Here is a 27,500-nt window from a genome sequence, read left to right as displayed (position 1 = left end):
AGGGGGACAAACCAAAAAAACTGAGGTAATCTGAAATTCCTGGTCATTTCTGAAAGATTCAACTCTTCACTCAAATTATAAAGGTGTCGTATTCAGAACAAGTGCAAAATAAAGTAAGTTTTGAAGTTTTGACTGTATATCACTTCTAGACACATTTGCCAGTTACACTTTACAACCTAAAGTCTAAAAACTTGTTTCTGAAGGAATATGAAGAGTTTGTCTCTTACCCTAAAGAACTCTTTAGTGGAGCCAGAGTCCAGAGTCCCGTACGCTATCTCAGTCTGTTTAGCCAGGTCTTCTGCACTTTCAATGGGAGAGACCATCCTCTCGACTGTCAGGAAAGCAGCCAGATTTGCCGTGTAGGACGAGATGATGATCAAAGTGAAGAACCACCAGACGCCACCGACAATCCGCCCAGACAGAGACCTGGTGGAAAACAAATACAGAAATATAATCAGTTTTTATCATCCAGCACTGTTATAACACTCAATTAGTACAAAGAAAATGTTCTGCAACTGAAGTCGGATGGGTAGACATGATTTGACTTCTTAACTTAATTATGAGACACTTCGGTGAACACCTCATTAGTTGTGTCAACCATTTCATTGTGTAGTTAGCCGCTTGATTTCCTTGAGTTGTGTCGAGTCCTACATATTGTACAGAACACATTAACAAACCAGTGAGTCTACAGAAAATGCTCTATTCTCTGATATCATCACGACGGACGGCCACTTGTGAACATTGTGCAATAATATCTATCGTTAGAAGTGACGTGTTGTCGCTCTGTCTCGGGTTAAACAGCCTCCAAGAACCAAACGAGCTCAACAAGCTCTCAGCCAACAGACAGGACGTAACACTGCCGTCTGATTCAGAGTCGTGCTGACAGCCCTCACGTCCTCAGCATGAGATGAAGAAGACATGTTGATTCATCTCTGTGAATACACAACGCTAACTTCACCAGCCTCAGTGTCTGCTCTCACAAGTAATTAAATCTATACAGTACTGTATATCTGACATAATCTGACACTATATTCAGTGAGGAGAGACAATATACTGCCACTACCAGCACTGACCTTGAAAACTTTTAAAAAGTTTCATTTCTTCACTGGCCTATTCCTTCTTTGTCTCCTAAAGATAATCTGTGTAAGTAGTTACTGTGAAATATGAGTCTAATATAAGTTATAAACGCATGAAGTCACCGGTTATCATTTCATCAATTAAACCATAAAAAACTCGGCAGTCATTGATTTTTCCGACCTACCTGGGTGAGATGTCACAGCCTTGGCGCATGAAGGCTCCGAGGGAGAACCACAGGCTGTTGAATATGCCAAACTCGTTAGTCGACTCGTTGGTCTGGATCTGCCCGTCCTCATACTCCTCAGTGTGCCACTCATACGGGCTGAAGCGGCTGACGAGGAACAGAACCACGCTCACACCGATGTAGGCAAACACGATACACATCCAGATCTCGTAGGCCAGCGGGTCGAGGAAGGAGAAGACTCCCGGTTTGGATTTCTGAGGCTTCTTTATCATGATGGAGATTCCCAGAGACATGAAGGGTTTGGAGAAGTCGATCACCTCCTCTCGTACCAAAGTGATGGTCAGAGGTGCCACAGCGATGTCTGCTTTCTGTCAGACAAAAGACAAAGAAGAAGAAAACAGGAAGTTATTAAACAGGATTTTATTGTGTGTCTAAAATTCAGTTCTGGAGAACAAGCATTGTGTTGAGGTTTGGAAATCAAGGATCCAGTTATAGAAACTCACCCCGTACACCAACTCTCCAACCATCCCGTTCCAGATTTTGGTCTCGGCGTCTCTGGCTCCGTATTTCCCATCCCCCACTATTTTCAGTTGATATTTGAAGCCGCAGTGCTTCGCTATCTCCGCAGCCAGATCTACACAGTAACCCTCGTAGCGCTCATTGTCGACGAAAAGGTCGGCGTTCTTTTTCAGCATCACATACGGAGCTTCCTGAAGCACGGAGAGAAGAAAACAGAAAACACTGTTCAGCACAAGAGGTTTGGATTATGATTTAAAGAAGCAGCTGCAGAGACGAGAGTTTAACATGAGGGTGACAGGTCATTATGAGAACAACAGGGCACTGATCACATCATGAGCAGCCTGGTGTTACTGTGGGCGTCGATTTAAAGATGAGATCCACGTAGAAGGAAACAACCTCAGCACAACCACAACATTCAGATACTGATATATTATAGATTTAGATTCTCTTTGACTTTTAAGAGTGTGGCAGCAGATGTTGAACCAGAAAACACAATTACATCAGTTTATACTTATTAAACTATCATATTACAATATTTACCAAGATGGTGGTGACAATAACTGTTTTGTTTTCCATTCCTGTCGTGTCGTTTGCGAAAACATCAGATTTGGTGACGGCCATTTTGTCAACTTCGTTCCAGTATCCAATCTGTCAGGAGGAAAAACAGAGATCCATGAAATTATGATTAATCTTGAGTGCTAATAGTGCTGCTTTACACAACCTGATCTGCAGATTCAAACCATCCACAAGGTAAAAAAACAACAACAGATGCTGACCTTTACTGGGCCGTTACTCTTTAATTCCATGATATTCACTGAGTAGTTGACCCGTTTGCCATGTTGATCGAACTGGATGTTTCCCGTCAGGCCTTCCACGCGCACCTTAGAGACAGAAAAATCAAACTAGCTTTCACAGCATGCACACAAAGACTTCTCCATCACATGAAACCAGCCTTCCGATTCTGTTGTGGATAAATCATCAAACTGGCTTCTGACTGAAACAGGTTGTTGGAAAGAGACAATTTGCACAATTTTAAGAGCTGAACAAAATGTTCTGTGAACTGTCATCCATTATCGGTCCTCCAAAAGTGAACGCATTTCAGCTGCAATCTTGCCGGCTAATGGAGCTGTGCCGCTGGTGTGATTTTAGGGGATGGATGCATAAAAATGTGATTGTTTTTTTTTTTTTCATCTTCCAAAAGAGGTTATTATCTGAGACTCGTTTTTTTGTTTTATCTGTATCTCTCCTACTCTGGCGTGTCCGTTGATGCCTGAGAGAAGTCTCTGAACTCAACTATTTGACCACGAGACACAGCGGAGATGGAAGTGCTTTAATTCATCCTGAAAGCTTGTGCCGTGATACTAAATTCTTCAAATGGGGTTTCATGCTGAGCTATAAATTAGCAGAGAGACATAAGGAAACCATCAGTGTCCAGATTGGGGAGGAGATCGCAGCTGAGACACAGCATTCGTTCAGACACTTGAAAAATATTCTCCATCCTCACTCTTTTCTCTAATTGGCAGCCAACTTAAACAACAAAAGAGGCCGAGACAAGAAGCAGCAGCAGGAGGCTTACAGGTACGCTGAGGATTGTTCCTGTTACCATAGTTATGTTTAAATGCTGTGTTTCCAACTCAAACACACTTGAAGCCTAACAAATATGTTGAATGCAATTCAGTCTCATGGAAATGTAGCTTTGCATCATTTTGCTAATTCCCAAAAGTGTTTCAGTCTGCTAGCTTACTGTAAGTCATTTTTGATTTCCGAGGAATATTATCAAAGGGGCTCAAACCAAACTGCCTCTGAAGGCGATGGGATGGAGCTACAACCATCCATGTCACAAACAGTCTCATAATACGGCTGAAGCCTGGAATAACAGATGTTCCTGAACACATCTAAGCTCAGAAGCAAAGCAGTAACAGAATCTTGATTCATATTTGATCAGTAGCGCCTAGTTTGGCAGTTTGAGCTGAGATTTGTGATCCTGGATGGATCTGCTGACTGGACAATATTTGATTGACTTACAACCAATCAGAGCAAACTTACGACAACTGATCAACTCATGAGCATCTCTCTTCAGTCACCACACAATTCTCAGCAGTCAGGGTTGTGGACACCAATCTACTCATAAATCTACCTCATGCAAACTGCTCGGGGACTTTCTCTGGAGAGAAACCTTTAAACATCCTGTCAGTTGACTGAATGCTCTTTGAAATCCAAGATGGTTACCCTGAACCGTTGGTGCAACACAAGAGGCATCTTTGTAAAATATATATTTCATGTATTTGAAAGGTGCTTTTTCTTCTCAGATCCTGACGGAAACAGCCATTGTGTGATTTCAGATACAGAAAATGTTTTCTGAATATTAATAAGTCCAGAGACTCTATTGAGCGCTGTTATCAGATTCCTTGGCTTAAAAACCAGAATCACTATAAATCTGACTCGCGCTCCAAGTTCAGAACCTGTAGCTACAAAAAAAAGAAGAAAAAAGAAAAAAACTCGAAGTGGAAAAAATCCGCTTTGGATTCACTTTGGCTGTCGAGCTTCATTTCTCAGCGGGAGTGAAGCTAATCTTACCCCGCATTAAAGCTCAGAGGACAGGCTGTGGGTAGACCTCTGCTTCTGTTTCTCTTGTAAAGAATAGCTGTCAGTACATCTGTGCCAGTCTGAATGCATTGTGAAAGCATCAGTCTGTAATCAATCTCTGCGAAGTACTTTCTGCTTTCATGGGCGTTTGTGCATTTCCTAAGGGAGATCTGCTGTTACCACGGCAACATGTCTTCACCAACAAGAGGATGTGTGTGTGTGTGTGTGTGTGTGTGTGTGTGCGTGCGATGTGTTACCTGTTTCAGCGCCCGCTCGATCTCCACTCCCTGAGCCCAGGGAACGGCTGGGTTGGCCAGGCAGTCACCATTGTTGGCCCTCCTGGTGAAGTCGATGCGCTGTTTGTGCAGGTAGCGAAAGGCCTCCGTCATCACCTGCACGGCGTCGTAGGTCAACGCTGAGGTGTACTAGGGCAGAACAATAGGAGAAGGCACTCAGCAAAGGATCATCAGAGAGTTAAAAATCCATCCTGAACACAATGTAAACCTTCACCCAGCACTGATCCACATTATCCCCGTGCAATACGCTTTGATTGTTGTTCATAAACTGCACCAGGTGACGTGTTCATTCACTGTAAGCTCGCGCTCTGTAGTCTATTTTCAGCTGATGCCATATACGTCCTGCTGCTATAAATACTCATGACAGCCTGACATCTGCAGCTAAAAACAGTCCCCAACAAAAACATGCTAATATTTTCAATTTGAAAAATGAAGCTAGATATTTGCTAAAAGACAACAAACAGTGAGAGAGATGAGAAACAAAAGATTTAACAGACACAGCAGGACAAAGTCCTTTTACTTTCACTTGTTACAGGTGGACAGATTTCCCCCCCAAACTGGCAACTCTGTGGGGTCTCACTTAACAAGAATGAGATGTTTTGCTCCATTGCAGATGATTTTGTGACGAGTCTCAACAGCATCCAAATATTACGCTGCAGTGGTTTGAGGCAAACTCCATTCAAAGTGGCTTTGAAACACAGAGCTCATGCGTAATTTTGCCTCATCAGTTCGTCAACAAAGAAGCTTTAATTCTAATTTCAAACCTTAAATTCACCAATTGCACAACTGAGGATGACCAACACGAGCCACTTTGAAGATTAACTATCCTCCTCTGAAGTTCTAAACCACGCACACACATCACACCCCCCGCTCATTATCCTCCCTCGTATCGCATCCTAATTAGAGTGCATATTATATGTCTGGGGCTGGTGGTCTTTTAATTTTCGTTTTTTATCTGTTGTTTTATGCTCAGTGCTGCACTATGTTGTAAATGTCAGAGTGATTTTTCACCCAGACTTGAACTGCTGGCAAAAGTTGGGCTGTGTCGCAGTAAAAAGACATTTAACTTTTGCAGATGGCTGATATTTCAAATACGAGCAAGTCACATCGTCTCTGAGACTGGAGACGAAGAGTGGCAGCTGATATCGAACGAGTCACATGAAGTGGCTCGTATATGAAGTCCTAATTTAATTTACACTGAAATTTGTGTAAAAAATTGTAGAATTGAATTCAGGATAAAAGACCTGCGCTTATGTAGCAGTGCAGAATAACCTTCACCCAGCGATGTGTTCAATAATGCACACAGTGTGTGCGTGTGAGTGTTAGCGTGGACGACGCAGAGCGAGGCAGCATCGTTTGCGTCGAGGTTATAAACACATTAAAAGCAACTCAGGCACATTTAAGTGCTTACAGAGACATTTTAACCAACAATGCTGCCAGGCCAATAAATGATAAAATAAAATAAAAACTTAAGTGCATGCGTGCTTAAACTCACCCTTATTTTACTGTCTGCACCAGGATACTCCTTTTCCTCTAGGGCCTCCCATCTCTGGTCAAACTTTGAAACCAAGGGATCATCAAAGTCGACAATCTGGAAGCCGGACACGTTGGCACCGCCGTACTGGATTTTGGATAGGTCGCCATCAATGAAACCCTGAAAACGTAAAGTTGAAAATGTTACGTCTATAATAAATGATGAGTTGACAACGCAGTCCTTAAAGGAGACATATTGTGCTTATAGTCATGTTCATACTTTTATTCTGGGTTGCTACTAGAACAGGTTTATATGCTTCAGTGCTAAAAAACACATCCGTTTGTTCACATCGTCCCCAGTACCCAGCCCTCTCTGATTGGTCCGCTCACACACGCCTGAGCCTGCACAGCTCACCACGTCTCCCGGAGGCTGTCTCACTGTCAGCTTCCAGTTAGCTTCACTTCTACCATAATTGTAGGTATAAATGATGCAAATGTGTGACATGGTGATGGTGGCGAGGCGTTTAAGGAGCAGTGTTTTCTGTGGGACACTGGAGCTCCGAACTTTAAAGACCTTTCACATGCACAAGAACATTTATAACAGTGAAGCCAGGAAATAAACAAGAAAGGCATAATACGCCTTCTTTAAACAAATGCAGTAATCATTTAAACTTACCAGATTGGCGATGATGTAGTGGTATCCTTTAACATGTCTGCCAATCGTGATGACCTGCACACAAAAATATAAAACAGAGCAATGAGTTCCAGCTGGAATAAATCAATAAATGTCAGACAAACAAGTCGGCAATAATAAAGTCTCTGAAACAAGTTCATCTTCATAGATTGTGACTTTGCTAATACAGTTTAAAATGACTCACCATATAACTGCCGGCTCTTTATTATTTGTTTTACTTCCACTGTGATTCCTTAATAAACTGACTCTGACTACACAGATGCACCGTTGTGTTCTGGTGTTATAATTCTGTCATTATATCAGCCCTAACATGGCGACAGTTCTGGCCATTATCATCGAAGAAAATGTGGCATTCGAAGTCAAAGATACAGCGAGACAGAGATATCCAGTTCCCCATCCACTTCTTTTATCAGCAGGAAAAAAAAGCAGAAAATAACAGGAATATTTCAAACCACCACTTCAGTACCTCACGTAAATGACACACCTGAAACTAATCCTCCCGCTCGACTGGCCCTCTGTTTGTCAGGGCCGCTACTCGAGGCAGACTTGAATAATAAATGTCTCATATCTCCGACATAAATGTCTTTAACATGAAGCAGAAACTTCCACCTGAGCGGACGCTGTTTTTCCCTGATAAACAGGCACCGAGGCTGCAGCACCGACTTCATTCGGCATCGGGTTAAAGAGACGTTGGCATTCTTTAAATGCTAATCGATAAGCCTCTCTCCCGGGTAAGAGGTAGAGTAAAAATAACCTGTTTACGTGCATCTGTTTTGCCTTTAATTGCAATTGTTTTGTTTACAGCCCAAATGAACAATTAGTGTAATTGTTATGGTGCCTCTCTGCATCTGCCGGACTGCCGGGTCTGCATGACACGGTTGTTTTTCGAAGCGTTGTTTCAAACGCACATAATTCAACTGAATATCACTTTTGTCCTACAGGAGTAATTATGGGACGACAGGGTTGTTAGCATTTCCTGCTGTCCCCCCACTTAAAAGAAAAATATGGAGAATATTCCGCATGTTATTCACACTTCTCAGTGCTATTCTCACATAATGAGTTTTTCTCCCTTCTGCATGACCATTTTCAAATTAAACATTATAACCGAATACAAAGAGGACTGATCAGTTTTGTGCTTTATTTGTGTACAATCAAACTTCTTTTTTCTGTTCAGTTTTATGGACTGTAGTCAGTCAGAGTGTGTGGTTTTGGTTCTTTGTTGTGGTTATGTCATAATTTCATCAGCATTTATTGTTATTATTTCAAACTTTTTTGGAAAATACCAAGTCTGCACAGGGCGTTTTATTTTCTCGTGTCTGACTTCCTGCCTGACTCGATCTGCTCTGTTGTCAGAAATAGACATTTCTTGCTGAGCCGAGTGGAGAGCTGCTTCTGCGACGCTTCTGAAGCACAAGTGGCGCCTGCTGGGACCGTCAGCAGCTCTGCCGGCAGCATTGCGGCCAGAACGCATCGCAGACATGCCCGATGAAATCTGGTTCGCTAACATCCTGTAAACTGCACTTGTTCCGTCAATCGCCACTATTTAGCTAAATTAACTCTCTCACGTTCAGATGGGTCCTAAATTAAGCAAAGTATTGAGAACTAGAAAGAAAGAATTTGTCGGACTGTGAAGCCTGATTAATGTTGTAATGCAACACAGCAAAACACTAAATAGAAAACCCAAATATACTCACTCGCACAGTCTTTAACAGATCTTAGACCCAATACCAGACAAAATATATATGATTGTTAGCAGTGTAGGAGCTAGAAAGCTAACGAACCACAGCTATAGTTTTACAAATCTGTACAGAGGTAGACACAGACATGAGATACTTGCTTATTTGACACAGGCCTCACCAAGTGTTCAGTTTTAACATTAAATCAAAAACCCAGAACCATCAATTCAATATAAAAAGTTAAAAGAAGACAAAGTGGACCAATCAAGTGCAGCACTTAAGTACTATGTGTGTTTCAACAGTTGAGCATCTGCTTCACCTCAAACCTGAGATAACACTCGTACTGTGAGGTCTCAGTGAATTTCCTTAATCTAGTTTGCTTACTGAAATTTCATCAGGTTAAAATCACATAAAATGCTTCAGGTTGATGATGTCTAAACTGCTCTAAAACTGTGGGAGTGAATCCTCCAGCGTCCCGCTAACAGCAGCTCAAAGCCACCAGAGTGAATTAAAACAAACACTCCACCTGCTCCATGATGTCCTTCACTTTGTCCTGCTCACAGTCCAGGATCACCCTCCTCTCCTTCTTGTTCTCCAGGTCTTGGAACAGCGAGCGGTAGGCCTCATCTTTCCTCTCGTCCTTCAGGTTCCCCACGTTGATGGCTGTCACCTGCCACTTCCTCTCTGCTGCTGTGTCCAGAACAACCTGCAGTGTCGTCAGGCCTGAGGAGCCAAACAAAAGCAGAATTATTCAGACTCTGTCGGACTGATTTATTCCCAGAATGCTTTGATACCGAAGGCTTTTAGACACGTTCTAGAAACCAGAGACATGGCTTGTTTGTCTGCACAATCTCTGTCTCTCTGTTGTCAATTTACCCCAAAATATCCCTCCAGTGATGTCTGGGATGCTTTTTTGCTTCTTTATCATTTCGTGTGGACTCGTATGGGCACAGCGAGGGTTAGAAGTGGCCACACAAAGGGAACAGAGCATGAACAGCAGCGGCAGGGATACAGAAAATATGACAATAAACTGAAAAACAAATTATGTGTCAGACTTGAAAACCGTGGATGTTTATAGGTCGTTTATCGGCATTCACTGTCTGCAAATTCAGACCCTGTGGAGGTTTTACAGAGACTCGACGCCTTATGTAAAGAGCTCATCATGATGAGTCACAGATGTTCTGCCATGAACCTGACCAGCATGTAGGAGGAAAGTGGGTCTGACAATACACTTGACTGCAGCAACACTGAAAGTTTCATACTGCGGATTTATGATCGCATTTTCAAATACAACCTTTTGTGATTTTTCTCCTCTCAATTTTCAAAACGATTTAGTCATTCACAAAACAGTCTCTGCTCAAGATCCACTTGTTCGCGTGTTCTGATGATTTTCACCAAATCACACAGCCTGCAGCTGCACGGGAAGTTGCCAATGTTCCAAACTTCAGAGTGGGACAGAGCTCAATCTTCAAGCTTTAACATCTTTAAACATCTACGGTTACATTAAAACTGAGCAGGCTTCAGTGTATGATACGGTCATGAGCACCACAACACAAAGAGTAAACTAACCTGGCAACACTTCATTTTACAGGCTCCTCACAATCCATGGTTGGTAGGTGGTAATTACCAAATAACATCATTGAAATGTATTTTAACAAACAATAATTACCACAACTCTCATTTAAAATCACACGACCATGACTGAATAATAGCAGTCCACTATTATAAAGTTAAAATGTTGCTCTTGCAAATAAATGAATAACAAGAAAAAACATTACTATTTACATTTGGCTAAATCTCTTCCGTGACGCCCTCTCCCCCTCCTGTGGCATAACCCAGAGGTCACTTATGTTTCTGTTGTTATTCTCTATTTACATGATTCCCTTTGGTATTATTATTAGAAACCACAACATCAGGTTTCAGTGTTATGCTGACGATACGCAGCTTTACATCTCCATCTGACCAAACGACTTAAACAACGTGCCGGTTGTTTTATCCTGTCTCTCAGAAATGAAATGCCGGATGTGACAAAACTTCCAGAAATCAGAAATCCTTCTGACAGTTGGAAGTTTCCTGGAAATGTATTGAAGTTAATCTATTTTCTATCTATTGACTGATGGTAAGATGGTAATCACCATGAAAGAGTGACTGCTAACAAGCTTATTTTACTTGTTCCCTGTTCTCATCCTTCTCTCGGCCTTTATGAAAGATGTAGACATGTGAACTTCCTCCATCTCTCTCTCATCACTCGCTGACTCACCAGAGAAAATGACCATGTTTAGTTGAAGAACTCAAACAGGCTGGAGGAAACTTACCTGCTCTCTCTGCTCTGTCTGGAACTGGTTGAGTGTTGATAATAATACTCTTTACATTGATAGCATCCTTTGCCCTCATGTTTTATTCTTTACCTCATGACCTGTAAAACTAATGAACAGACACACGCTGCCGTTTCTGAGTAATTCAATTACATGCAGCAGCTGTCGATCAATCAGAGGCGCAGTCTGTTAAAGGCAAAGACTGCAGTCTCCATTTTAACTTGTATTCCCATCGCCCTCTCTATCTAGTTTCACAGCTGAATCCCACTGATATTGATCCTGGTCTGCAGAGGGCAGTTGGAGAGAGGTTTGATAAAAGGGTCGAGCGTTTCATTCCGCCGTGCTACAGCGAGGTGAATTACAGATGTAATCAATTTCATGCGACGCACGGCGGTGGTTTTATGATGGCGGGGAGGAAAATGGAGGCTTGCAGTTTTATCTGAATGAACTATACATCACAATTACAGTAAGGCCATTATGGTGTGGTTAAATGTGACTGTTTCATCGATGCTTATTAAATGAGATAATTAGAATTTAGAGAGATAAAAGTGATTAAAGTGAAGATAAAGCAAGGACTATGCATTGATGGTGGTTAAGGTTAAGTTCTAATTTTACGCAGCTTCTGTCTGTGAGCTGTGCGTCCTTGTACTGTGCTCATTACTGTTCGACGTGGCTCCATACTATTATCTTTTAAAAAGGGGTCTGATACAGTAGCCTTAACGCTGTTCTAAAGAAATATTCATAAACAAGGCTCCTAATTTAATGTTGGACAAATTTAGAGCTTCACCCAAAATCTTAAAACACAATCACTTTGCAGAGGCGCATTCTCAAAAACCTTCTTTTAGTGGATGGTGGAAAGATAGTGAGACATCAATACAGGTGTTATATGTTTGTTCAGTAGCTAAATCTTTTCTTCACTTGAATATCGTTAAGGTGAAATGGACCTTACCAGGAGTGAATGTACCCACAAGAAAAACTTTAAAGCATGGATACGGATTTGTCATTTATCTTAGCGTCCTTGTGCATGCTGGAACAAGTTAAATCAATCAGGTCGTTTGTATTAAGTACTCAGGAGTACGTAATGAATCACTCACTGGCAAAAGCAATTAGGCACATTGCTCATTCCATTACTTGCATTACTCCATCCAAAAACCCCAGCGCCTTCAGACCCACGTGTTGCATCTGTTGTGTTAAAGAATAAACTAGAATGCCATTCAGTAGAGTGTCTACCTCAGCCAAGGCCCCACAGTCCCCCTTCTGTACTCATTAAATAAGAAACTAGACACTTAAATACAGCAGATTTTTCCTCAGCAGAGTTAATGGGATTTATTCTGACCTGAAACCCAGCCTCCATACAAGTTTTGTGGAAATCTGTTCAGTGTTTTTGTGTAATCCAGCTGACAAACCAACCAACCAACCATCAAACTGACCAACCAACCAACCAACCGACCAGCTGACCTGGGTCAAAACGTCCTTGCTGCACCAGTACCAAGCAAATCTGCACTGAACTGACAGAGACAAACATAATATCTACCCTCAGATCCTGCAAGCCAAGCCCCGACATGTTAAAGGAGTCTCATTCGCAGGTCGTCAAATACTGATTAATCATTTAGTAGGTTTGACCGGTTCACTAACCAGAAGCATCAGTACTTAATGACCCTGGAATGACACAATCAACCGGACAGTAATGCATTATTACCCGTGGTATGTGTGGATTGAAGGTGTATTCTCAGTATAATACAGCTTCACAGGTGTATTTACTGCTGAGTTAATACCCCCACAATCATCAGTAGGTCACGCAGTCAACCGCTGTTTACACAACTCTAATGATCGGGCTTTTTCTCTCAGCTCTGCTCCACATCAGCCGACTCCAGATCGTATCTATGTATCTGTACAATGAGCCTTGTGATAACCGTATAATAAAAAGCTTTGTCGCTGCTCTAAATCCGGAACTCAAGTGGAGACTTGGCTCCACTGGTTTCCTCTGCAGTTCACAGACTGCTGCATACTCCCCTTGGAAAAATAGCTTATTATCGCTTCTGTTTAGAGTGAGACGTATGTTATGTCGTGGCTCGCAGCCAACATCATGCCATCCGTTCAAACAGGCAAAGAGCCACTGCTGCACTGGAGAGTTATTGTGATCTCGCATTTACCCCGTAGTTGTCCTGTATTTAAAAGGTCAGAGGAGGATAGCGGGACACAAGCTAGTGTGTAAAGTAGCTTTTCCTTATTGTGTGATTTTTTTTGAAGGAAGCGTAACTTCTTGTTCCCAGTCAGGAGATTTTCTCATCTTTTCTCATGAGCCTTGACTGAAACAGCTTAACTTCACGCTCATTGATCACAACATCTCAATGAGTCGATGTATGTTAAAGTATGAGCATTCGCATAATGTCATGCAAAACTATTCAAATAAGAAGAGGCTCATAAATAATGCATAGAGGAAAGTAGTTCAATACCTGCAAATGCAGCTTCATATAAGCTATAATCTCTTTGCTTCCAGCTATTGTTTCCTCGCTCATCCACCGTGGTAAAGGTCCAGAATCTCTCCCCAGGTATACCTGTCCACCTTCTACAGAATACCATTACCAAGCACCACTTAGATCAATTGGTAAGTGGTTATGGGCTCTGTTTGAAAGACATGGGAGCAGAGCTTTGAGCTTGGCTGCAGGGCTGCCATTACAGACAGAGCCAGAATCCACATGGTCATTTTGTTAGGAAGGTCCATCCTCTCACAGATGATCGTGGCTTTCTAAATTCTTTCATGGTACTTTAACAGGTAACAAATATTACAGAACATACTAATTAAAATAAATCAAGTGGTATACATGCTGTATCAGTAAGAGTAAGACAATTAAGCTGTTACAAGATTTTTGTCATGAGTAGCAACAACCAGTTCCTCTGCTGAGTCCACCAGTCAGGGCTCACCAGCCGTGAGTGGTTGACTGTGGTGATGGGTGCAGTTTAGCTGTTGAAACAAAACGTTGCTGAACAGAAATAGCAAGAGCCAAAGTCACAGCAGCAAAATGGCCATAATCACAGCAAAAGGTGCACACAGGGGCGCAGCTGGTGGCTGTTCCTGTGGTCGGAGCTTTGACTGAGAGGAAGTTATTTTCATGTTTTGGAGAATCATTCCGTAGCTTTCCAAAAGAGTTCCTCGTGTATTCACATCTGAAAATTCTGTTTGCTTTTAAGTAAATATGCCATTTTTGCAAACCCTGTGTGGAATGTTTCCGCATGATGCTGGACTAACAGGCTTCTCCTCTGTGAGCTACAGGTCTGCGTCTGTCTGAACTGGTCAGGGGCGTGGCTGCACTACACACCCACAGAGCTGGCCGGCAGCCACACACAGCAGACAGGATGAAGCTATACACTTCAGCTGAATTCACACAAAATCTGGCAATGAGGCACGATTCCATAGGATTGTGGGAATGTATGTTTATCTGGGTTTGAACATTGTTAAAATCATTTGGGACATAAAAGTCTTGTTTGCAGACATTTTAGTGCAGGAATGTTAAATCTTAAGACACCGACACTGGATGCACATCAGCTGGTGAAGAATCCACGATACTGTGCTGTTTTTATAGACATGGTGACCAAAGAACCAGGTTTCAATTAACCTTTTCTTTGTTTCTTTCCTGATTTACAACAAATTCTAAGATTTGGTGAGAATACGCACTTCAGTGAGCCAGAGGAATCCAAGAACAAGTGCTCAGAGTGTCTATCCACCCACCTACAAACGTCCATTATCTCAACTGACTTACTGACAGCAGCTGACAGTGGTGGTGTTGGTCCATCCATTAGTCTCAGTGTGCTAATGGAATTCATCATAACCAGCGGCAACTCTACTGCCTCCTCTCCTCTCTGACTGAGAAACACCCACACACTCATCCTTGCATCATTTACCAACCAGCTCAGTCACTTTCCATCTCTCTCTCTCTGTCTCTCTCTCTACACTTTGGTTGCCATGGGAATGAGTGGATCACACTGACCTAATTAGACAGCCATGCAATGATGAAATATGCACAACAGGGCCTTCAGTGCCATCGCGGATGTACAGTAGAGACAGCAGGTCAGAGCTAGCGTCGGTGCGAGGACGATCTGAAGCAGCTGGTTGAAGCCGGCGCTCCGAATTTGGAAGGAGAACGGCGTTTGGCTCTGCCGTCAGTCAGAGCGAGGCTGACTGGGAAAGATTAGCAATGGGCTGTGGGTGAAGAGGAAGGGGACCATGTGGGGAAGGGATGAGAGGGAGGCAGATACTGTAGATGGATCAAGTGAAGGCAAAGTGTGTCTGTGTGTGTGTGTGTGTGTGTGTGTGTGAGGGGAAAAGGTGCAGCAGCAGATACTAAGTGATGGGAAACGACGGAGTGTTGAAGATAATGCAGAGCAGAAATGCATTAAATCCCTTCCAAGCCATTGGCACTACACTGGGTATCCCACTTCTCAGAGTATAGATTCACTTCGTATTACTTTAAGCCACCGAGTGTGTTATTTAATTGTTCCTGTAAGCTATCTTTGGGACTTCTTCAAGTGCCATTCAGTGCCCTCAAAGCACTTTTTAAAAGTGATCCCAAGCCTCCTCAGAAAATAAAAATAATGAGTGATTTCTCTCTGTAAAGGGAGGTAATAAAAGGGCTATAAATGTGCAACCCTATTTAAAATGACTTAACAATGTTATCCCACTGTAAGCTGATACTGCAGAGGTCTTGATTATATTCTTCCATTGCAGTAGAAGTATTAAAATAGAACGAAAGTTTAATTTTTAGAGGAGATTTTATTTTCAGTCCTGGATGGTCCCTCTGTGCTGCAGCAGGCTGCATTGTCCTCAGAAGAATCGTAATTAGCAGACGACACGACGGAATGAGTCACACGACAAAGCAAAGTGAGATAACACACAAGCCACAGTCCCGTGTTCTTTAACCTCACACATTACTTTGTCTTTCTCAGCTGTCACCCGTCTTAAAAAGCCATTTTGTGATATTCAGACGCTGGATGTCAGATGGAAAAAAACACAAAATTGCCTCTGCTGATAAACAATGTATTCTGTGTCGAACCGTTCAGACACTGAAGAAAAATGTCTGCCAAGAAAATTAAAATTTCCAGACTTACATCAGCATCGAAAAGAGGAAAAAGTCACTGATGAAAGGGATCAAAGAATAGAGAGGGAACAGATTTGAATATGAAGTAAGTCTGGATATTACAGTGTGAGGGGGGATAATTTTTCATCTCTGACTGCTTCGCATAAAATCAATCTGGGATCTTATCCAGGATCACAATAACAGGAGCACAGTCTCAGCACAGAGACACGTTTACTTCTGACTGCAACATGTTCCAGTCCATAAGACTGTTTTCTTTAATCATCTTTTCTGTATTAATGCACAGAACAATTCATACTGAATGTTATTTTTCATCATGGACAGCTATGAAGCATCTGTTACTCGTCTGTATGTGTGATGGATCGACAGACCAGGAGGTTGGTGATGTTTGACATTAGCTGTGTTTACATGGACTCTGATATTCCACTAATAAGCAGAATAAATGGCCAAATCAGTTCAATCAGTTCAAGAGGGATGGTGCAAACCACTGATATTATGATCGATGGGAAAATATTAACCATGTAAACACATACATGTAAACAATTAAGTTTGAATCAGAATAATCTCAATGAGATTGATGAAATATTGTCCATGAAAAACACAGTTGTGTGTGTGTGTGTGTGTGTATTTCTCTCTTCAGTAAAGGCCACATTGAACCGGAGGCCAACAATACAGGACTGGGTAGCTCCCAGGTGTGAATGTGAAGCAGTGCATGTCTGAAAAAGGACACGAAGTGAATGTGCAATAAACCAAAACAACACATCGGATTCTATTGAGTGGAAAAAAACAAAGTAGGGAACGACGCGTCGTTACACTGCAACCAATGAGAGCTCCCCGTTATCACGCCTGTGCTTTTCTTAAAATGTCGAGTCAAAATGTCTGCCATGAACATACAGAAAGGATTTCTAGGCAGATTTCTAGGACTCAGTGTTCATATCATACACGGATGATTCAGAAGAGTCACACCTCTGCGAAGACCGAGTGAGTCCACATCTGCGGGGCACATCATCACCCCGACTGTATGTCGGGTATGACTCTGCCTCCCCTCCCCTTGATATTACATAAAACAGACTCTCGAACACAGCAGGTGCTATCGCTGATTGTATGTGACAAGCTGTTTGTAATGAACCAAAATGCCCTTTCCCTAGATTTACCTGCGCTGTGCTACATGCAGGCTGTTTTGCATATAACTGCTGCTCGTTCTGAAAGAGGCAGTTCAGCCACGATCGCTGGATTGAACAAAGGCAAATTGCTGCTCCTTATTCAGAGGGAGAAGAAATGACTTTGTTCCCCTGAAGGAGTAAAACTGTTGTCATGTATAAATGAATACAGCTGCCTGGTCTAAATATGAAGCTGTATCCTCACATGTAGTCCATAAGAACAGCTGCAGCTTCCTACAAACTCATGCTGTGCATCCAAACAGTGTTACAACCCAAAGATCTCCAAGGAGAGCGAGTAAGTCTGGTGGAACTCATTAAAAATCTTGTGTTTTTAAATGTTCCCTCACTGTAAATGTAAGGTAGCCTCAGCGTGAGCTGGACCACCATGATACAAAAAAGGCAGGCTTAAAAGCTTAAAGCTGTTTGGGAGGAAATTAAATGGGCAAAAGGCAACTTTCAGTTAATCTGATCCCACAAGACGCTTTCATGAAACACAAAATGGTGTCTTACCTCGATCACTGTCGTACAGGTAGGCAAACTTGTCCCACTTGTAGTACTCGATGAGGCTGAGGAGGGGCCCCTTGATATCAGGTCGCATCTGGATGATGAACTGCTGATTCCCATCCAGAGGGAAGCTGGGGGTGATGAAGGAGACATGGAGCGTCCCGCAAAATGACGTGATGGTGTTGACAGACTTCTTGTCGTAGAATCCGAAAATGGCGTAGACTCCTCTTGAGAACTGTGAACAGACTGAAGCAGAGGAGAGAGAGATGTTCAGGTGGAGGTTTAACAAAGATCCTCTAACTCTTGCAGGCAAACACTTCCTTGTGTTTAGTCAGGAAAATCAACTCCTCTGACTTTTATTTGCGAATGCTTTAGAGCTCTTCGCTGTAACTCATGACAATGTATGCATCCAAGACGTTTACTACAATCCTTTAGTGCACATGAGGGCTGCACACAAGCATTAAGAGACGTCTCTCTCAGTCTCTCTTCCGGCTGATTAATGGATGGCTGTCCTTAAGCACTGCCAGGGGAGTGCTCGTGTTACGGTGAAAGATCCACTGTAGGCCGGTCAACGTCTGAAACTTTAATGAGTGGACCTATGACTTTTTGATACAGTGGGAATAAACCATGTTGTGTACAGAGCGAGTCGAGCATTAACTGAAACAGCACATTAATTCTTCATATCTGTGCTGAGGCATGATATGCTGTGATGGTGCCGTGTTGTGTTTGAGTTCTGCAAAGGCATAAAATCATGTCAGGCTTCTCCTCTGAGGATCATGCAGCAGCGTGCATGTGTTACGCTGCCTCACCGCCACCTATTAGCAGGAAATGTGTTATTTAACATCCTTAATTTATGCTCTTAAGAGGCCCGTGGAGTTAAATGATTGCTGCTGTTGGGTTCCTTTTACGCAGCCTGTATTCATGAAGACATCACATTATTTGTATTACATCCTCATCTTGTTGACTCTGCATATTCCTCTGTTCAATCATTCACGACCTGTGCTCAGGTACATACAATATCGTACCTTTGCTGGCCTCTAACATTCATTATGCACGGACCAGAGAAGTGCACTTCAGACTGAAGGTAAACACGGCTGGATGCTGAGTGTGTCGGTAATCCTGAGGCTGCAGGCTGTTTCTCAAGCAGCACACCGGGGTCAGCAGATTGGCATGTTGCTTGTAAATGTGTATTGATCAAATGTGAGTTAATCAGGCTTATTGATGTGGACATATGTGTGTTCCAGTGTAATAAACTAATGAGTGATTTCTCTCTCCACGATATAACTGTGATGACCTGCTGACGAAGGGGAATGGAGTCCATACATCAGATATTAGCTGGCCTGGCGTAAGTAGGCATCCTGCCACTTGTGTACTGGCTGTAGCAGCCATCATTGATGAGATGCACTCATGCTGAGCTGCATAAAGACAGACTGCTGTGGTCTGAGCAACATCGGATTGACGGAATGTTTTCAACACAGTCACGTAGAAGCTTTTCTCCCTGGAAAGGTTCAATTCCTGCTTTAATCTTGTCCCACGCCTACACAGTGAGTAGTCTTTACAGACACTGTCTTGTACCGTTAGGCACCGAGCAGCTTCATTTGTGCAGTTTGGGTTGAAATTAACAGCAGGTCATTAAACTTCGTCTCTGGTAAATGAATCAGGCAGTCTGCGAGACTCAGTCTGTTCTCAGACGTCGTCCCTGCTGAACGCCACAGACACACTTGGACCGTGAAGAACTTAAATTAAACCCAAACTAATTCATCCTGTCTCAGATAGGGTTATGAAATTATTCCAGGCACACTTGTTTCCAGAAGTGAAAGTCATTTTCTGCTCAGACAGTGGGTCAGCAGGTGACTGATATTATGTAATAAATAAATAAGATAGATAACGTTTTCTTGTATAAACATGTAAAGAAAGAAGTCTACCACTCCCAACCAGTGCAGTTCTATGTGCATCCAGATTCTGATCCTGTTACATGTAAAGATGGTCTGCAGCTAAAAAACACAACTGTTAGAAAACTAATGGCTCTTAAATCAAATCACTTTAACATGCAAGGTACAATTCTGATGTCTGCTCCCACCACAATGACGAGGCCGCTGAATTCACAACACTTCTGATTCATGTCTATTCTCCATAGCAACAGCTATTCACCATAGCAACGGCAGCTGAGGCGCATGGGTATTGTGGTATTCAAAGTAATTTGCTGCACCAAAGTAATGGAGAAAACATTACTGACATCATCATCATCATCATCATCATCATCAGGACACTCCTGTGTGTCTATGCAGAAGGAGACAGAGGACATGATTTAAAGAAAATCACTGAAATGGGAATTCAGATTACATACTTCTTAAACCAGCAACGCAATCAGAAATGTGACAACTAAGTGACAAAGATGTTGATGAGGGAAAAATTACACAAACTATAATCATGCTAAAATAAATCAGGCCGACAGCTTCAGGTGGGTTTCAGCTGCCCATCCTCATCTGAACGGTGGACTGGCACGAGGTCTCCAGTGGCAAATATGACAGGTGCAAAGGAGGAAGTCAGGTGACAAAGAGCAACATAAGGAGTCCACAGAGGGAGGATGTCAGGGTGGGAGGACGGATCAAACCCAGAATCTCCACACAGGAAACTGCTGATGACTTCAGTTTTGTGCACAACTTAAATTACATAACTAGTATAGTTATTTGAAACCAAACCAAGATTTTTTCCTAAACCTAACCAAGTAGTTCTGCAGCCTAAACCTGGATGAGGTGCCACAATTTCACAACATTAACTATGTGACAAAGTAGGTCTGGTATGTCTGTCATACCTGCATCCATATTGTTTTGTTATTGTCAGTAGACCTACTCAGTCTTTCAGGTATAAGGACATGTTGCAACAGTGACATCACGGTGTACTGACACACTCCTACACCACAACGTAGGAAGTTAAACCACAAGAAACACTGATATATTCAGGCTCCAAGCTGCTCTTAATTAAGAAATACCCATATTAATCAGTTGATGCTGATTAATATATCCTTGGCAGGTGATTTTATACATTTTCTAGCCGTGTCAAGAGAGCCAAAATGTTAAGAGTTGGTTGAATGCTCCGCTCAACTACATCAAGCAAAGTTCTGTGATGCAGAAAGTATGTTATTCATATACTTCAACCTCAGATTTTCTAATTAGTCCGGGGTGCTGAAAGCATTCGCTCCATAATCAAAAGCTCTTTGAGTTTAAGGTTACCCCAACCACCCCTGCTGCCTCTTACCCCTCAGAGCCCTCGCTAATGCACCGCTCAACAAGAATGGGCCAAAATAAGCCGGGGCAAGGCCAGCTTTCATCGCCTGCCAGTATTCATGTGCTTCCAAAGTCTTTACAGATTCGTTGACTCGAGCAATTAAATGTTCATCACAGTCATCGGAGACAAACCGTTAACAGCAGTCCGATCACCTCCATCAGTCTGCGGCGGCGTTCCTAATCTGTTTAGCAGATGACAGAAGCCGGAGCTGTGGCCGCAGAGAGATCAGGCCTCACTAATCTAATTTCACTTTTGTCTAACTGCGAGCTAATAGGACCCAAAATGTGTCGTCCTTCAATGCCAAAGTCTAATGGGAAAATGATTTTGTACAGTTCAGCGAAGAGGATGAAACATTCCTCAGAGGAGCATTTAGGTTACATGTAGTTCATGGCAGTGATGTTGGTGGGGAACAGCTGACTGAGGGGAAGAGGGCCTGAAACTAAGAAGGAAAAGTTTGTGTTCTGAGTGGAGGGTGGAGTATTTTATATCATACACACACACACACACACACACACACACACACACACACACTGTCCCAGCTGGCAACAATTTCTTTCAGAAATGAAGTGAGGACAGTGCTGATGACACTGAGTCTCACAGAGGATTCAACATAATAAAATCCTTTGTGTCATATTTCCCTCCTCATCCTACTTGATTCTCCATCATTGCATCCTCTTTATCACTGCGTTCATCTACTGGAGCCCATGAAACACATCGTCTTTGTTTTTGTTCATGTCACATTTTGCGTTTGGGAACCCGAGAATGATACGGACTGCATGACAAATCTCACATTTGTTCTTAGACGAGGAACAAAACCTCCTATCTCATCGCGGCATCACGGAGGAGAACAGATATGCTGTAGCGCTCCTCGCTGCCGCCCCCTGAAGCTAATAGAGCTGTAGAGTTTCTTCCTGTCTCTGCGTCACTCTCTCCATTGTCGTGTGTCTGTGGTTTTCTCTGCTGACACCCTCTCTGCTGGTGAGCTTGCTGAGTTCGCCCAGGATTAAAACTCTCTGAGCTCATGCTTAGCGGCTGGATATCCCCACGACTGTGCTGCAGCTTATGCCAGAGCGAACAGTTTGACAACATGTTACTTTATTACCAAGTGTGGTGATTCACATCCAGAAGCAGTGCACCACCCGTTTCTGCACGCAGCCACCGTTCAGAGAGGATGTTGATCTCTGTGTGCCTCTTCTGTGATGAACTGAGAAATGTTTAATTAACGAGGAAAAGCCAGCCACAAACATTAACTTTTAGAAACAGTGAGGATTGTTGGAAAAGCCATTAAGCCTCGGTCACATCTGACTGCTTTTCAATGAAACCAGGCAGCATTTGCCTGCAGAAATCCCTCCGAACACAGAGAAAACGGAGCGACTGGGTAAATCGTTTTCTTAACGGTGTTGATGAGGTCACTCTAATTAGGCACCACGAGCAAAATGTTGAAGCAAATCTTGTTATTGCTCACTGCTGGGTGTGTAAGCTGTGTGGACCCGGTTCTCCCTCCATATCTTTCTGTTCAAAAAGATAGAATAAGAAAAAAAATGCAGCTCTCACTTAATCTGGGAATGTTTGAGCGAGATAAACACACTGAGGACTTGGGGACTTGTGATCCCAAAATTGTAGTTTCAGACAATAGTGCACAGTGAATAGAAACTGTACGTGCACATGTGCATGTGTGTCTGCTCTGTCTGTGTTCAGCTGTGTTCAGCTGGTTGAACTCCTCTTGGATGATTTTAATGGGTCTTCTATGAACAAGTGAAGTCAATAGCATTGAGCTTTGTGATGAAGACGATGTACGACATCAGATGAATTGCTAAGAGAAGGTTCCATATGTAGAACCAGAGCAGACATGATGCATATTACTGTATGTTCCAGATTTATGTATTTTTTTTTAACATATTTCCATGATTTCACAGTGTTTGAACCACTTGCGCCGGCTGCATGTGAAGCTGTTCTCACTGACTCTACACTCACAGGTGAAACTCAGGTGATTCACAGCGGGGGGTCGAGAGTGAAGTTCATTCATGCCTAGTCTGTCCTGAAGGAAGGACGAACTCTCAGCCTTCACATTTACATTATTGGGTTTCTTAGAAACAGCTGTGGGATGTGAATATCAAATTTTAAACTGCATCAACAGATGAGATCTCAAACTTCCACCTCTCCCACAGAGCAGGTAGCAGTGGAGATAGTAAAATAGACTTATCTCTTAAAAATCATTCATTTCTTCATTAAAGGTCCAATTTGTCAGAGAGTTGATTGTTGATTCTGGTTCAGAACTCGTCAAACGCCCTGGTTCCACCATTAAGTCATGTTTCATTAAGTTTGTTTCTGAATTATTTATGTGTGACCTGATTGGTACATTATTTTTATTATTCCATTTATATTATATATGTTGTTTGGATTTTTATTGAAGTTATTTTGTTGAGAATAGTAAATATAATCAAGAAGATAAATGCAATAAAACATAATACTGCAGTCATTTACATCAGCTCTCATCTGACTCTGTGGTCATCAGAAGGTCCTGATCACCTCGTTATCAGCAGCATGTTAAATTAGTCGCAGCAGTGACTCCGGCACTGCGTCACCTTCCAAGGAGAAGGTGCACCCTGCGAAATATATTTAGCCGTCCCAATTAGCTGACCTCGTTTTCACCACCATGGCACTGAAGGCATCTCCACCACTGTTTACACCGCTGCTGTCACTGATCAAAGATTAAACCTGCATAAATTAACTAATTGGCTATTAAAACACCCAAACTGAGCTCACATCTAACACTCCAACATCAGTGAGGTGCTTCTTGAAGGGATGACAGCTACTGATATCTATTTATCTTTTGGGGGAAGGAAAATTAATCTAGTCTTCTCATCACTAATGAGAACCCACACTTCCAGATGTGCACACTGAGGTCTGATGAGAGGAAAATTAATAAAAATCGTTATTTTCAATATTCTTAAATGTCACATTTATCATAACCTTTTAAGTCATAAGTAATGTTTTCAAAATCATATTTAAATCCACCTGAATCATCTTTTATACAGAGCGACTTGATGGTGTCGAGAACCTCGGCTTACATTAGTGCTTTAATTACCAGAGTAACATTTACATGAAAAAAATTAAAGGAAACAAGAACAAAAGTGTTTAATTGGAGGATACATGTTGGGTTTGTATGTAGCTGTAGTGATCAGAGAGGACATTCATTAAATCAGCAGAGGACATCTATGTGATATTTAATAGAGGACCAACACACACACACACACACACACACACTGAGGCCACGTCACTGTGGTGATGATCATCAGCAGTCCAGTCACAGCTAACAGAGCTGACTGTTAGATGTCTCACCCTCCTTAACACTCCTGTTCTCACCACACAGAAAAGGCTTCGGGACTTTGGGGATTTTATGTAAAACTGATCTGAGGCCTGCTGGCGAGGCCACTTACAGCCTCCACACCTTCCGTCAGAGCGACCTGAGCACATTTGTCACTGATATAGTTGCTGCACGCCTCGATTTTGACCTTGTGTGTCTCCAGCAAACTGGATAAAGTAGTCGGTTTGTCAGCGCCTTTCCAAAGTGACCCGTGTGACCGGTCCAACAACACCTACGCTGATGGACGAGGTTTAAAGAACAGTTAGGTAACTACATCTGCTGGGTTAAAGGGCTGTCTATGATAACTATAATGATAATGATGTGAACATCCTCAATGATAAATGATGTGTGGGCTACTTAGGACGATGGTTCTGTTGCACAGAGAAACACATAGAAAACCACGTGGACATGGGTTCATATTCTCCAACGAGGAGAAAGATTAGAGAGCTGCAATCCTTCAAAAACTTATTGTTTAATTTTCTATAGTAATTTGCAGCTAAATATAAACATTTAGTAGTAAAATAGTAGCATGATACATTTGGTGACTCCAGAAGAAGCTGCATGTTATCTGGTAAACACAGTAATTAATTTGTATTGCTCTTTATACTACTTTTTCACCAATGCAGTAGTTCTCCCCAAGACCTGTAAACTCACTTCTAATGAGTAGAACTGGTGGCGTTACCCTTTAATTTATCAGAAAGGCTGGTTCTGTCCACAGATAACAAACTCTCCCCACCAGCAGCTCTGAAGCTCAATAGTCTATCGCGATTCAAAAAATATTTATGTTTCCGCTTCATCCTCGGCTGCAGACACATCAGCACTTAAAAGAATCACGTCTCAGCTCCCGTCGCTGATCTCTACACTTGTAGCGTCGAACAGAGTCGTCCTGTCCGTCCTCCATTGCTGCAGGTGAAGCGAGGCAACTCAAAGAAGCTTTTGAAACCCAAATCATTTCTGTCTTCCTTAACGCTGGTGAAATATCAGACTCCTGCTTTATTAGGTATTTGCTTCTCTATCATTAAACCTCAGAAATAGAAAATGTTCAGAGACGTCTCTCACTCGAGGCTCTGACACAAGAACAATTTCTGAGACTTTCATCTTTTCTTCAGATCTAAATTAATAAGCTGTTTAGCCCTCAGCTGAATTCCTATTCTCACCATTCCCAAAGGACGTCTTTAGGTTAAAGGAATATAAAAGGAATAATGTTCTTCAGCATGCTGGAACATGCAACACTTCAGGAAAACAAAATGTTTATCAATAATCAATGACAGATGAGATTGGAGGTGCGTGGGCAGCGTTTTGTAACTACTAACAGCTTTGTCTGCAGCCCATAACGCTGGATCTGGTCTCTCTCCCTCCGTAGACTGTTGCCAGGGTAACATATTTCAGCCATGTTCCCTCTCTACTCCGTTCTGCAGAAAATATTCATCTCGTCTCATGTGCAGTAGTGTCGAGGCTTTAAATGTCAGGAAATCAGCAGAATGGATTGTATTTATCAAAATGAACATGAATACTACATGTGAAAATCAAACTTCTGATAATCTCGTCATTATGAAACTCTGTTGCTCAGTCACGCTCTTGAGAGGCCGATAGGAAGACTTCTGGGAGGTGTCACTGCGGGCCGGCGAGCCCCGCTGGGAAGTGTTTTTGTCCGCCTCGGAGCAGCTCTTCCGGCAGCTGGTTTGGAGAAGAACAGTGCAGCTCAGTTCGTATCAACCTCTGACCCCTCCTCCTCCTCCCAGCTCCCATCCTACTCCTCCCTGTCTCTTTCTCGCTCTCTCCTTTTGTTCACTGACCTGTTTCCTGAAGGCTTTCTGACGGGGCCCTGGATGGAGGATGGAGGTTTCACAAGAACACAGTCTGATGAATGCTCTCTAAGCTGCGCTCTCAATCGTTGTACAGCGCCCCCCTGATGTCCCCGTCGTCATTTCAGCTCCGCCTTCTGCTGCTCTCACATTTGAATGCTTGAAGGGTGGAGGGCGGGGGAAGGAGGCTGCTCATCCACGCCTGTTATTGACGAGGCTGGACTGCTGACTAAAGCTACATCACCTACCACGAACTAACAATGCACTGCACCAGCATCTCCCCTGTGAGTTTGGAATCAATACCCTCAATAACATTAGAACAGCCCCACTGATTTTATACATAAAAGTTGGTTTATTAGTCATGAATAGAACGATAATCAGCCAGTGATTACAGATGTGTGATTGTGTTGAAATGAACCCATGTGATGTCAGCGGGGTTATCTCAGCTTCCTCATTCCAGTTTCCTCTATTTGTAATATTCTCTGGTTCTAAACTTCATGCAGGATCCAGTGTTTTGGATCTTGACCTCTGTAATGTTACTGAACGCAGGCATCAAAGATCCATAAATCAACCTTTATTCACTCTGTCTGCAGGTGCTGCAGAGGTGACCTTAGATTCCTCCTATACACACTGACATTTGGACTAATTGTTGTTATTTTGCAGCAAAAGTGTAAATGAACTATTGCAACCATCTCGTGGTCATCAAGAGAAGGAGGCTGAAGCTCGGAGGAGAGGAGGGCTGCAAACTGCCTGTTTAAAATCTTAAAACACATTTTTATTCTATGGTGTTTATGTGAATTTCCTCTCTGTGTTATTTTCCTGGTCTTTGTGTTTTAATTGTGCTGTTGTTTTTCTTTTATGGTTTTTGCTGTTTAGAGATTCTACAGCACTTTGGTCCACTGCTGTTTTAGTGTTTAGCTCATTATGAGATGTTCGCTTTGTGTTTTTGTTTGTTTTTATGATTATTGCCATTTTTTTATTGTGCAGCTCTGCTTTTTAAATGTGCTTTCTACAGTGGTGAGTCTGTTGGTTTCCATTATTAACTTAACTTCAACATGGGAGTCAGGGATCATCAGCACATAAAGCTCTGAGTTCATTATTGTCAGAACAAATGTGTAAATGTACGTGACCATCAGGGCTCTTTATGTCTGGTTTCCTCTCCTCATGGTTTATCTCTGGGTTTCTAAATACATTTGGATTGGAGTGGATCTCTAGACGCAGTGATTTTGGTTCCTGTTTTACTTTGTAGTTTTATCCTCTTGTGTCTTTTTGTCACTTCCTACTTCCTGCTCACCTGTGTTCTGTTTCCCTCCTGTGCTCCAGCCTGACTTCCCTGCTCACCTGTCTCACATCAGCCTCATTAGCACTGACTATTTTCCTCCGCCTGCTCTTTTGTTGCTTGGTGTTGGACAGTGGTTATCTTCACCTTTTGTTCCTCTACCTGCCTGTCTGCCTGCATCCGA

The 27,500-nt window shown here is 42.5% G+C and overlaps 1 protein-coding gene and 1 long non-coding RNA gene across 7 annotated transcripts in view; one reads left to right on the top strand and one right to left on the bottom strand.

Moving 5' to 3' along the window:
• The window catches only part of gria2b (glutamate receptor, ionotropic, AMPA 2b), a 49,183-nt gene that overhangs the window by 6,325 nt on the left and 15,358 nt on the right, over positions 1 to 27,500 (bottom strand). For all 5 annotated transcript variants that reach the window (XM_037077599.1, XM_037077596.1, XM_037077597.1 and 2 more), the window contains exons 3-12: positions 17,584 to 17,823; positions 9,032 to 9,228; positions 6,812 to 6,865; positions 6,158 to 6,316; positions 4,624 to 4,791; positions 2,557 to 2,661; positions 2,321 to 2,428; positions 1,765 to 1,971; positions 1,262 to 1,629; positions 228 to 426 (exon numbers count right to left, since the gene is read on the bottom strand). In XM_037077599.1, the coding sequence (XP_036933494.1) occupies positions 228 to 426; positions 1,262 to 1,629; positions 1,765 to 1,971; positions 2,321 to 2,428; positions 2,557 to 2,661; positions 4,624 to 4,791; positions 6,158 to 6,316; positions 6,812 to 6,865; positions 9,032 to 9,228; positions 17,584 to 17,823 (1,805 nt within the window). The remainder of the gene's footprint in view (positions 1 to 227; positions 427 to 1,261; positions 1,630 to 1,764; positions 1,972 to 2,320; positions 2,429 to 2,556; positions 2,662 to 4,623; positions 4,792 to 6,157; positions 6,317 to 6,811; positions 6,866 to 9,031; positions 9,229 to 17,583; positions 17,824 to 27,500) is intronic.
• The window catches only part of LOC119007740, a 1,419-nt gene continuing 1,377 nt past the window's right edge, over positions 27,459 to 27,500 (top strand). For both annotated transcript variants that reach the window (XR_005071219.1, XR_005071218.1), the window contains exon 1: positions 27,459 to 27,500. This exon is cut by the window's right edge. This is a non-coding gene — a long non-coding RNA (uncharacterized LOC119007740).

Source organism: Acanthopagrus latus, chromosome 18, assembly GCF_904848185.1.
Source record: "Acanthopagrus latus isolate v.2019 chromosome 18, fAcaLat1.1, whole genome shotgun sequence".
NCBI classification, from domain to species: domain Eukaryota; kingdom Metazoa; phylum Chordata; class Actinopteri; order Spariformes; family Sparidae; genus Acanthopagrus; species Acanthopagrus latus.
Note: the sequence above shows the minus strand (reverse complement) of the source record. Positions and strands in the feature narration are given on the sequence as shown.